At 38.2% G+C, this 11,321-nt stretch overlaps 1 protein-coding gene across 2 annotated transcripts; it reads right to left on the minus strand.

The window, feature by feature from the left end:
• Positions 1-221: 221 nt before the first annotated feature.
• Positions 222-7,902, minus strand: dhodh (dihydroorotate dehydrogenase). 2 transcript variants are annotated; one of them, XM_035682041.1, is made up of 8 exons: positions 7,790-7,902; positions 5,415-5,627; positions 5,132-5,331; positions 3,980-4,062; positions 3,412-3,599; positions 2,099-2,212; positions 525-678; positions 222-441 (listed from the first exon to the last, which is right to left on the minus strand). In XM_035682041.1, the coding sequence occupies exons 1-8, from the start codon at positions 7,805-7,807 to the stop codon at positions 278-280; spliced, it is 1,134 nt and encodes a 377-aa protein (XP_035537934.1). In that variant the 5' UTR covers positions 7,808-7,902; the 3' UTR covers positions 222-277. The 2 variants fall into 2 exon arrangements, with proteins under 2 accessions (XP_035537934.1, XP_035537942.1); XM_035682049.1 differs by lacking the exon at positions 7,790-7,902 and adding an exon at positions 7,648-7,760 and having other exon boundaries at positions 223-441.
• Positions 7,903-11,321: the final 3,419 nt, after the last annotated feature.

An 11,321-nucleotide genomic window follows, 5' to 3' on the forward strand; every position in this document is an offset into this window, starting at 1 on the left:
CTATCTGCTAGCCATTATAATAATAATAATAATAATAATAATAATAATAATAATAATAATAATAAATGGAGGTTAGTTTAAAATCCGTCTAATTGTCTGAGTGCTTTTGTTTTTGCTCTGCAGACTTTTCAGCAAATCATTGGATGATATTTCCAATAATAACTCCAATGTTGTAATAAACAACAAACCTTTCATTATTAAAAAGGAACCCATGTAAAGATCCTTAAATCTCAACTGAAAGATTTGCCCTGACTTTAATTCCCATTCAGAGTCATACTCACTTAAGAAGTTGTTCTAATTCTCGCTTTATCTTCTTCACTATGGGCGGACCCTGGTAGGTCAAAGCTGTGTAAAGCTGAACTAGTGAGGCACCAGCGCGGATCTTATCCATAGCATCCTGCCCACTGGCCACACCACCGATTCCGACAATTGGTACTTTACCTACAAAAAAAATATTACAAGTGTATTTTATATGCACTGGCTTGATAAAAGTGGACAGAAAACACAGGTGTGTAAATACGTACCTTTAGTGAGGTTGTACATCTCTCTCACAGTCTTAGTAGAGAGGTCTTTGAGAGGCTGGCCGCTTAACCCACCAACCTCAGACTTATGTGGATCCTGAAGAGTTTCTGGTCTGGAAATTGTGGTGTTAGACACCATTAAACCATCCACTCCCAGCTGAAAACATAGAATGTATGAAAAAGGACAGGAAGTGAGCAATGTATGTGTCTATGTCAGGAGGAGAGCTGATGTATGTACAGTATGTATGCATGTGGCACACAGACCTCTAATGTGAAATGTACTGTGACAAAAAAAAAGTGCTGTTTAAATTGGGCTTTCTTTGTCCTCCTTGATGTCTCTTCCATTAAGGTTTGTCTCCTGCTCGCTCCAGTAAATAGAAATACCACTCTGTATTTTCTTTAAAAAACACACAACCTACTGAAGTGGTGATTAGGTTAACAGAGAGGAGGAGAGGAGCCAGATGTTTTTAAATGGTCCCAGTTAGCAGTGTGTGGTTAAACAATGTTCTGCTGAGGTGGAAAATTGTCAAGCCAATTGTAATAGTAAGTAAAAACAGTCAGCTGAAGTAAGGAGCAGCAAATAACAATTGTGACTTACTTAATAATGTTGAAAAGCTCACCAGTCCCCTTTGACTGAAGACATCCGACACATGGTGAAGCCAACCTTACATTTAATCACTAAACAACTACAGGTCTCACTTTACTGATATATGTTATATATATATATTTCTTATTTACCATAGGATTGTTGTGCAAAGCAAAGATGTAACTAAAGTTATATTAGGTAACAGTTTTATCATTGTAGTTGCATTGGATTGTATAGCAGCCATTTTGAGGATCTAAGAAGAATCTGGAACACTTTTTAAATAAATTACAAAAGATTTATCACAAGGATTGCCTTTTATACCCTCTACACTTGATTACACTTTTTTAAATCTTATTTTAATTAATTCCCTGTACTTCTATTTAATTGTAGTGCTCTTTTTCACCTTTTAAAGCAAAACAACAAATGCTGTATATTTAAAGTTTATTATAATTTTTTAGTTAGTAGTACCTAAAGGGTGATTTAAGTGATGCCAAAGTTCAATTGTTTGAACCGAGTCTCATTTATCTGACCAGCGACGCAACTGTCATTCAAACAAGAAGGTGGCTGCACCCTGGTAACGGGTGTGTGCAGTTTGCATACGAGCATCTGACAAGGGTAACTCTACTGTCGCCTCAGGAAAGGACCTGAACTTGAGTTCTGGTTTCTCTAGCAAAGAGTTTGTATGATTTTCCATGATTTTCCCTGTATTCTTCAGAAGGGACACTTCAAAAACACTACAGATTCAAGATTTAATTCCATAAAAGCAGAATGTGCGCTTTTTCTTTTGATATTTAGCCAGATTGCCAAAAAAAATTATTCCTTCAAAGTCAAACAATCCCATCAGGCAATATATTAAAGAGAATTTAATAATAAAATTTGAAAGGGATGAAAATAAATTAGAGCATAATGAAATTAAATAAAGAACAAGCAAGAAAATAAAATCAAAAGGCACAAATAGGAAATGAAACGACTGCAAAAAATAACTTTCTACCTCAGTGACAACATCCGCAATGTCTTGTTTGTCCTGTGCAGTGAGGTCAGGAGCGATTTTCACCAGGACTGGAGGTTTGCATTCTCCCTGCAGGGCATCTCGCTCCTTCAACACCTGAGCAGATTGTATGAGAGTGTGAGTACATCAGGTGAGGGGGCAGAGAGAGCTACAACTACTGGAAACTGCACAGAAAGACCACTGTACTGGATGATGGTGAACAAATGACAAAATAATACAGAATAGTTACTTCATTTCAGAAGCTAATATTTGACATGACATGTACCTGGGGATGGGGTAACATTTCCTTTGGAATTCCTTACCGAATCTTTTTAGGTAGTGTGTTTGGTGGGGATATGTCCTGTTTTTATTTCACGCAGTATCATACCTAAACCTCGGGTATTCTACTCTGCTGAAAGGATGCAGGGCTTTCATCACATATTTTGTCACTGCTCTTTGACATTCATTAACCCCGTCCTGACTCATTCTTCCCTTCGCTGCGAGGGCATTTGCTCCTCGCTGACGGTGGGCTGTAAAAACAACACAGTGGAGATAATATAAATTCTACTTCATCACTAAGAAAATATCCACTAAATAATTTTTCTGCATGTGTGACGTTACCTGAAGGTGAATTTAGCGTTTGGTGGATCAATTTAACAGAAAATTGTCAGTTCAAAGCAAGAATAGAAGAATTTTCCCCCCTTTTCAGGGTTTCCGAGGGAGTTCTTTCATTCTTTCTGATTTGGTTCCCTAATTTTGCCAAGCTTGTTATGTTCCTTTAAGATGTTATTTTAATCGAGAATCAAGTATTTTGGAGGTTGTGGGGAAATATAACATTCTTACTGCAATTTGTGGAAGCAACGTTTCACAAAAGAATTTTAAAATAAGGGACACGTGAATAGACCTTGTAACTGGCTGTTAAACCTGGGTTACAGTCATTCAAATCACAGTGGCCACATCACATCTTGTATAAAACCTAATCACCTGAATAAAGCTTTGTACTTTGCCTGAGACAGCTCTCTGTGACTGCTGACGGTAATTGTACAGAAGTATAGGTATAAGTATAGTGTAGAAATCTCTCTTTATTCCAGAAAATTCCACAACAGCTGGCTATTTTCTTTCAAATTACTTTGAAGAATTATTTATACTTAAGATCAACTGTATATGACAATGGACTTTCTTTCACTTGTAATTTAAAAGGCCAGTTCAGTCACTTTTGAGGGGTAAAGGCTGAGCAATGAAGCCAGGTGACGATTGTATGTATTTTTGTCACTTCTGGGTCTCTGGGTAATTCATGAACATTCGGACAGTCCTACCGTTTGTAGGAGCTGGTGGAGCTCAGCCTTCCCCTGTAGATTCCGGAGACCTGGTGTATTAGGACTGCTGACGTTGACCACCAGGTAGTCTGCCAGCGGGCCCAGCACTCTCACCCCTTCTAAGTAATCTGCCCCTGCGTCCTGGGACAGCTTGTTCTTCCCCAGGTTGATGCCCAGGGGAAGGCCAGCTATAAACACAGACACACACACACACACACACACACACACACACATATGCAAAAACACATACAAACACATGAACAGGAAGGTTCAGACAAGCACAAACACAGGATGCATCATCAGACACATGACTCAACTGGGGCAGAGGCTGCTGATGTGCTAAATGAGCTGTAAGCAGGTATGGATCAGACACAATAAAACAAGGACAGGTCAAATCATTAAAATAAAATAGAACAGAATAAGTAGAGCAGTAAATAATAAATGCACAACAAAAAAAAAGAGGACAGATTTATATCAGACCTATTGTAGTAATAAAACTGAAAGCAACACCAATTTTAGAAAAATTAAAGGTTGAAATTGAAATTAATTATCCACAGAACCTGCTAACCTTTAGTTTGCTGTTCCTGTGTGCCTCCCCTGGTCTTCAGCCTCTGTTGTGCTTCGGCCAAACCACAGCTGTTGAATCCATATCTGGTGAGAAACACACAGAGATAAAGATATCAGAGGCTACTCAAAAACAAACTGAAAAATAATTCTTTTTTTACCACCTTTTACACTTTTTTTTTAGTCATAATGATGAAATACTGATGTAAACATGTTGATAAACTGAATAAATTTCCCTTTTAGGGCTAAAAATTAGTGTTGGGGGATATACTGGATGAACAGGTAAACTAGTTTTAATTTCTCATTAAAATTGTTTACATTCTCAGGTCAAGAAAACCCTATAGTAATCAAAGCCTTTAGTAAATACATAATGACATTAAAATGTTCTCATATTTTATGTAGTCCTGACATTATAAACCATTATAAACTAACCACTATAAACCAAAATAAAAGCCCATTCACACAAACGTGATATACCATTATAAACGCCAGAATACATAGCGCCCAAAATATGTTGAACTTTTGCTGTTGTTAAGGAACGTAGTTATGAGCAAGTGGATTCTATATGATTGTGGCTCCATGAATTCTCTCCCATACAGCCAAAGGTGGAACCCAAAGTGACATCCAAGATGCCGGATTATTTAAATATCATGTTGTCTTTGCATTACACGTTTGCTTTAGTGCTTTCATATATACTAATTACCACTTTATAAATGATATCTAACTTTAAAACTTTCATCCTTAGAATGAACCTAATATATAAAAACATCTATAGAATGTGGAATAATTTAAAACATTGTTCAAGCTTTCCTTCATTTAGCTCATTCAAAGTCTGTGTTGCAAATTAAAACAGCAAAGAAAATAAGCGAAACCTGTTAAACCCTGCAGGCGCATTATCATTTTGCACATACTTGCACATACTGAGCAATATGAAAGAGAACATTATACAGTAACATCACCACCTCCTGCTCCTTTTTTTCCAGTCTCAAGGATTATAACATACACTAAGAGTAATGTGGCTCCTTTATGGTTATATAAATTGAATGAATCCTTTGTGAGATGCAACTGAAAAGTCAGGCGTTAAGATACGAAAAATCGTTGATAAAAAAGTAATAAATTGCTACTATAAAGCTGAAAACTGTCTATTCAACCTTACCTGTTAATAATTGCCTGATCTGTAGTGAGTCGAAACACACGTGGTTTGGGGTTCCCCTCCTGAGGTTTGGGAGTGATTGTGCCCACTTCAACAAAGCCAAAACCCACTTTGTACAACCCGTCTACAGCCTCTCCGTGCTTGTCGAAGCCTGCGGCAATCCCAATAGGGTTTTTGAACTTTAATCCCAGGACGTTGACTTCCTGTAGACACAGAAAGTCTTTAAACAGTGTTTAGGATCAATGGGAAATATCTCTGAGCTGAAAGTAAATTTACACCTAATTACCAATGATGCAGGGTCCTGGTAACGGTTCAGAGGAACCAGACCCAGACCAATCATCTTCACTGCCAACACATGCGCCGTCTCTGCCCCCACAATCCTCTGCAGAAGGGGCATCAGCTGGTTGGCATAGAAACGCTCATCTCCAACCGCAGTGAGGTAGGAGGCAAACAGGAGGCTTCCTGAGCTGATGACCTTCACTGCATCTTTTAATTGCTTCTGTTGACAAGAGCATGAAAAATGACAAGACTGTGTTTACAAAAGGGACTCACGTCAGACATTAATTAATGTGGATATACTAGTAATAGGTCAATGACAGGATTTGTAACGTTTCCACAACAACTTGAGTTTGTATGCAGTTTTTTTTTTTTTTTTTAAATATCAGGTTAATATCTAGAGAGGTTGTTTGGAGCATACTGAAAAACAAACCACATGGCCATTACACACCACATTGTGCATGCAACACCAGAAAGGCTAATGGGACACCAATGGAACTGAGCCATTGTTAACGCTAATTACTTACACCTGTGCTTTTCCTGCTCTGACTAGTCAAAAAGTCTGCTGCGGAAACGGTCCACTGGAGGGACTTCGTTGGTGTCTGTTGTGCTTCAAGTTGAAGGAGTTCAAACAGTCGTTTTTCACAGCAGCCATTTTGACATGAAATGGTGGAGTAAACGCGGTTGTTACCAGTGATACCAATTAATACCCCGTTTTCATTCAGTTCAGACAGGTCATGTCAGTCAGGATGCTGCAACTGTTGGCTCGCTGGAAAGAATCTGCTACACTAAATCTGTGTTACAGGTCGGAAAACTTTCTCTAATGGATGATAAAGTACTCCGTAGAGCTTAAAGGGAGCTATAGTGTTATTTCTCTGTGGGTTCATTCTTTCTTTCAAAGAGGTGTAATCATTCAGAATAATTGCAGACACCTGCATGGACGGAACAAGGATGGACTTCAAAGATTATAAGATTGAGTCATTTACATGATAATAGTGGAATTCTATCCACCAAAGCATAATCAGTGGACATTTAAATGCGCTTGGTGAATTGACACGGTTTGATGATGATTATGTGATGTGTAATATAACTCAGGAAAGTGGCATTTAAATGATACGCTGATGAAGCAAGTCTGTCACTGATGTTAAAAGAATACCTTTCAATCAACTTTCCCTGCAGATATCTGCCTTACAGCACATACTCACAAGCAATCAGCAAACTTCTACATCAAAGCAGAAACATACACAGATTATGTAAGTAATATAAAGACTAATGGAGTTTAGAGAGTTGAAAAATGGTAAAAACAGTGTTTGTTATTAAGATTTTGAGGGAGGCAGTTGTATCTTAATTAATCTTAAGCTTAGTCACGTGAATGCCTCAAAACACACAGGAAAAGCCAAACAAAGTAGAAAACCTGCTAGCTGTGAAAGTACTTAGACCCCTTTAATTAACTTAAAGCAATAGTACCACAGTGTAGAAGTACTCTAGTTAAAAGTTCCTACATTTGAAACTCTACTCGAGTGAAGTATTACCAGCAAAATATAGAAACTTAATGTATATAAGTACACACATGCAAAATGGCCCAGAGCATTACGTTATGGAGACTTCAAGGTGTCAAAAGATTAAAAGTACAAGTTATTATTGTGTGAAATAAGATAGAAATGATTTTCCTCCTGTTAGTTTTGTTGCATGACAATTTACAAATGTATCACATTTGTACACAATGACCTCCCCTAAATCCCTGCACTGCACTGCACTGCAAACAGCTGTGTGGGTATGTGGGGCGCCTCATGCATCAGATTTAATAAGTTGATCATATGTTTTGTATGCAGAAATCAAAGTAACTAGTAACTGTAGCAGTCAAATACATGTAATGAAATGAAAAAGTACAATATCTACATTTGAAATGTATTAGACTGTAAGTACAAAGTATCACAAACTGTCCATCATCTTCACTGACTCAATACTATCAGCTGGTGTCTTGATACGTGTTTAGAGCTCATATACACTGTCAATGGTTTACAGGTAATCTTTGGAGGAGACTACAGTGACTTAAGTTACTGCTTTCTGTGTAATAGCTGAAACCTTAGCATACTCCTGAACACATGGATTAAAATCATCTGTTTTGTGTAGTATTTTTTTTAAAATAACCGTGCCGATTATCAAAGGGAAAGTAAAGCTGATCGCACAGACAACACCAGTGCATGTGTTTCTGTGTCCACATAAGACACAGCAAAGCTAACCTGGAGTGCTTCCTGGTTTAACCTCACATATGCTGTCAATGGGCTCGATCGAAGAGAAAACACACGGTTCTTGGCGACGTTTTAAATCATCTCATTCTGAAACAACAACCCCAAAAACATATGAGCTTGTCTCTGAAAATACCTTCAGATGTCCCGCCATGGATGCAGTACTGTCATTGCATTAAAGGGCACTGAAAGCGTTTCCTAACATGTTACACAAACACACGCGGTTACCGCTTCCTACACATCTTCTCGCGATATTTCCCTGCTCCCTTGCTGTGGAAGGTAGATGGAGAAGGAGAGATGTTGCCCATTCAATTATGTAGAAGTGCTTCTCAAGAGGCTATATGAGTGCAGTGAATATTTAGTGTGATTTCATTTGAGAATAAGATATCTATTTTTAAAGAAACCATCATTATAATACATATATGATAATAATATACTGTATTTTTTTCATGATAACTGAAAGTAAAATGGAGTCTTTGGTCAGTTGAAGGAAGCCTCAGTATGACTTTCAGTGATACCAAGTGACTCCTTCACACTTTGCATCTTGTTTGAGTGTCTGCAGTGATTTTCCTAATCTATTGAGAACATATGCAGAGTTTTTCTAGAGAAAGCTCCCTAATTTCCATGTGACAGACGGAAGTGATCTTGCTCAGATGCTTTTCCTGCCACAGTTCCTGCAGCACTATGTGATTTAGCTGCGTTTTCAATAACCATGGACATGTTTTTCCGAAACGCTGTCTTTTTGTGGATTTCAGTAGGATTTCTATCTTTACCGGAAAAGTCTGAGGCCTGTCGCAGCAATGATCTCCCCGTGCACTGTGAATTTGTTTTCAGAAATGTCTGTTTTGAGTTGGGTGGGGGATCCAAAACCTGGTCCCAAGCCAGGAGCAGCTGTGAGGAGCGAGGAGGGGAACTCCTGAAGGCGATGAACACCCCAATCAAAATCCTATTGAAGAACATCACCAGAGAGAGAAACATCGACAATTTCACCTGGTGGCTGGGGGAGAGGGTCCCAGGGAAGTACCGGGGACCTGCCAAAAGTGAGTGAAATATATACACAGCATCTCTTTTATAGGTTTCTGTGTTTTGGCTTGTTATGCCTAAAATCAATTGTACCTCTCAGACTTGTGGTGGACAGTTCAAGAAAAAAAAATAAAAACTTTCTTTTCAGGTTGGTTGATTTGATTAAAACCAGTGACTAGAAGTTATTCTGTATTTCAAAGAGAAAATGGCAAACATGGGAAAAATTACTTCAAGTGATGATGATGAGCCAAAGGGCGGTTCCCAACTTTCTTAGGACCAACACAATCTGAGTTTCAGTATTTTTGGATACTTTCCTTTGTGGAGTATAAATGTTTAAAAAAAACATTTGATTTCATCTAACAATATAAGACACACTTCTCAAAGGCACCAGTACATGCATGTACAAGAGCTTTACCGGCATACAGTATGAAAGTGAACAAAATGTTTTTAAATCAGGAAATACCCCTAAATAACCCTAACTATATGAAAGTTTTTGGGTTTTATGTCACTACAACATTCAAACTTTCCAACTTTCTAAGTAGCATACACTGGTTATCTTGTCACATAAACAAAAATGTCCATACATAGAAAATGACTGGACAACAATTGTGATAATTGATAATATCAGGTCAAAGTCATTTGTCAAATATGCCAAAAAAATTCTCTGCTTCCAGCTTTGTTTAAACTGTTATGATTTGGCGCTATAAAAATAACATTGAATTGAATTAAAACATGAGGATTTGCTGCATTTGTCTCTATTATATAATTTCAATTTAATATGCTTTGGGTTTAGATTATTTGTTACACAAAACAAGTAATTTGAAAACTTTATACTGGACTGGATAACTTGATGTGATGGTTTATTTTTCACTATTTTTTTTTTTTACATTTTATGGACTAATTTATCAGTCCTAAAAATAATAAACAGATTAATCAATAGTTGCAGCCCTGATGGTTGTTGTTCTCATTGGGTTTAGGGTAATGCTATTGTAGCTGATGTCCCAAAACGTAAGCTCTCCTAATGGTGTGTGTGTGTTTATGCGCAGAAAATGTTGACGTTTCAAAGGGCAACTGCATATACGTGAAGCTGAATCCTCTTCAGCTCATCGTAACATCTGACTGCAACGAGAGACGAGGCTTCTTTTGCACCCACAGTATGTAAAAACAGCTTTTTTCCCTCCTTTCTGTCTTCCTTCCTTCCTCTCGCATTCATAACAACTGAGTAAATTGTAGTACTTATTATTACTTTATTGTTTAATTTCACTTTACATTTTTATATGGTATTTGTCAAAAGTGCCATTCTTTGTTTTACAGATTTGTGGTCTTCATCAAACACAAAGGTAAGAGATACATTTTACAGTGATTAAGACCATATAAACATCCAGACTGAATTGTCATGTTAGTTTTGTGTATGTTTTCTTTGCAGAAGACAATAGTGTCCAGTCATGCAACCAGATCCCGTAAGTTAAACTGCAGCATTATGTGTCTCATCATGTCAATCTCCAATGAAAGTGAAGAACAGAAGTGGATTTGTGGATTGTGGATTTGCCTCTCTTTCTTTCTCTTCTTCTCAAACCCACTTTTATTTCAGGGCTCAAAAGGTCTGTAGAGGACATGAATCAGAATGTTGGAAACATTGGCCAACTTCTCCAGGTGAGAGACTGTTTGACCCACGGATCTTGAGGGCTATTGAACAGTGCAGTAAATGTCCTTTTGTTAATTATACCTCAGAATTCACAAGTGCTATTTTTCTGAGACAGAAAGCAGATGAAGAACTACGGCGAATGGAAATGACAGAAGGGGAGCCGACAAATGACAACAGAGTGGGTACCTTCTCTTTGGAAAGCCTGTGGGAATAATTCTATTATTGCACTGGTGGTGATTGCCCCCGCCCCTGGTGCCCCCATGTTGGAAAAGTGTAACTGTAAAAGTGCCCTCTTGGATTCTCCCATGGTAGATAAAACATGATAACGTGTCCTTTAAGGTGGACCGATGTGCAGGAAAAGATGCCCTCTAGGGCGCCCTTCCAGTGGAGAAAACGTGATGAAGTGCCAGATAGACTGGATTGGCTAAGAGGGCCTCTACATGGTTAAATAGTTCCCTGTATATTTTTATTACAGAGGTGTAGTAGTTGTACTTTAAATCTGAGTTAAATAATAAAACAATTTTCAAGATAATGCATCACAACTTTCTGTGTGCTGGTACCACACCGCATGCAGCTGATGCGATGAGTTCACCACTGCAGTAATGCAATTGTCTGCTGTCTGTTTTTGCCTTTCACAGGACAAATTCATTAAGTATTTGCTTGCGGGCACCAAAAAAATGGATCCAGTATTTGCTTTGCAAAACAATGACACAATCAGTCACATCCTCAGTTGTAGCAGTGCCATCCTCCTTCTCTCAATGACAAAGTGTGACATCAAGGCTAACCCAAACCCCACGGTAAGCTCAAAAGAATGTGTGACTGTGGCTGTTAAAGCAATCATACACATTTAGTCGCCATTACAGTCAGGTGACATTGCATTTTTCCCCTCCTTTTCAGAGTTTGTTTGAGAATGTGTTTGAGATCTTTCGGGCGGTCGCCGAGCTGGTGGGATCGGCAACCACAGAGACGCTTATTTTCAAGCACCCAACAGGCATAGTCT

This window comes from Morone saxatilis, unplaced genomic scaffold (assembly GCF_004916995.1).
Source record: "Morone saxatilis isolate NCDOM2014 unplaced genomic scaffold, NCSU_SB_2.0 Contig11, whole genome shotgun sequence".
Classification (NCBI taxonomy): domain Eukaryota; kingdom Metazoa; phylum Chordata; class Actinopteri; family Moronidae; genus Morone; species Morone saxatilis.

Bases quoted from the DNA above. Each gene is read 5' to 3' on its own strand.
- dhodh (XM_035682041.1), bottom strand. The intron at 4,063-5,131 runs GTAAGGTTGAAT...GTTTCTCACCAG, and splicing joins GATCAGGCAATTATTAACAG to ATATGGATTCAACAGCTGTG. The intron at 3,600-3,979 runs GTTAGCAGGTTC...CTGTGTTTATAG, and splicing joins ACAGGAACAGCAAACTAAAG to CTGGCCTTCCCCTGGGCATC.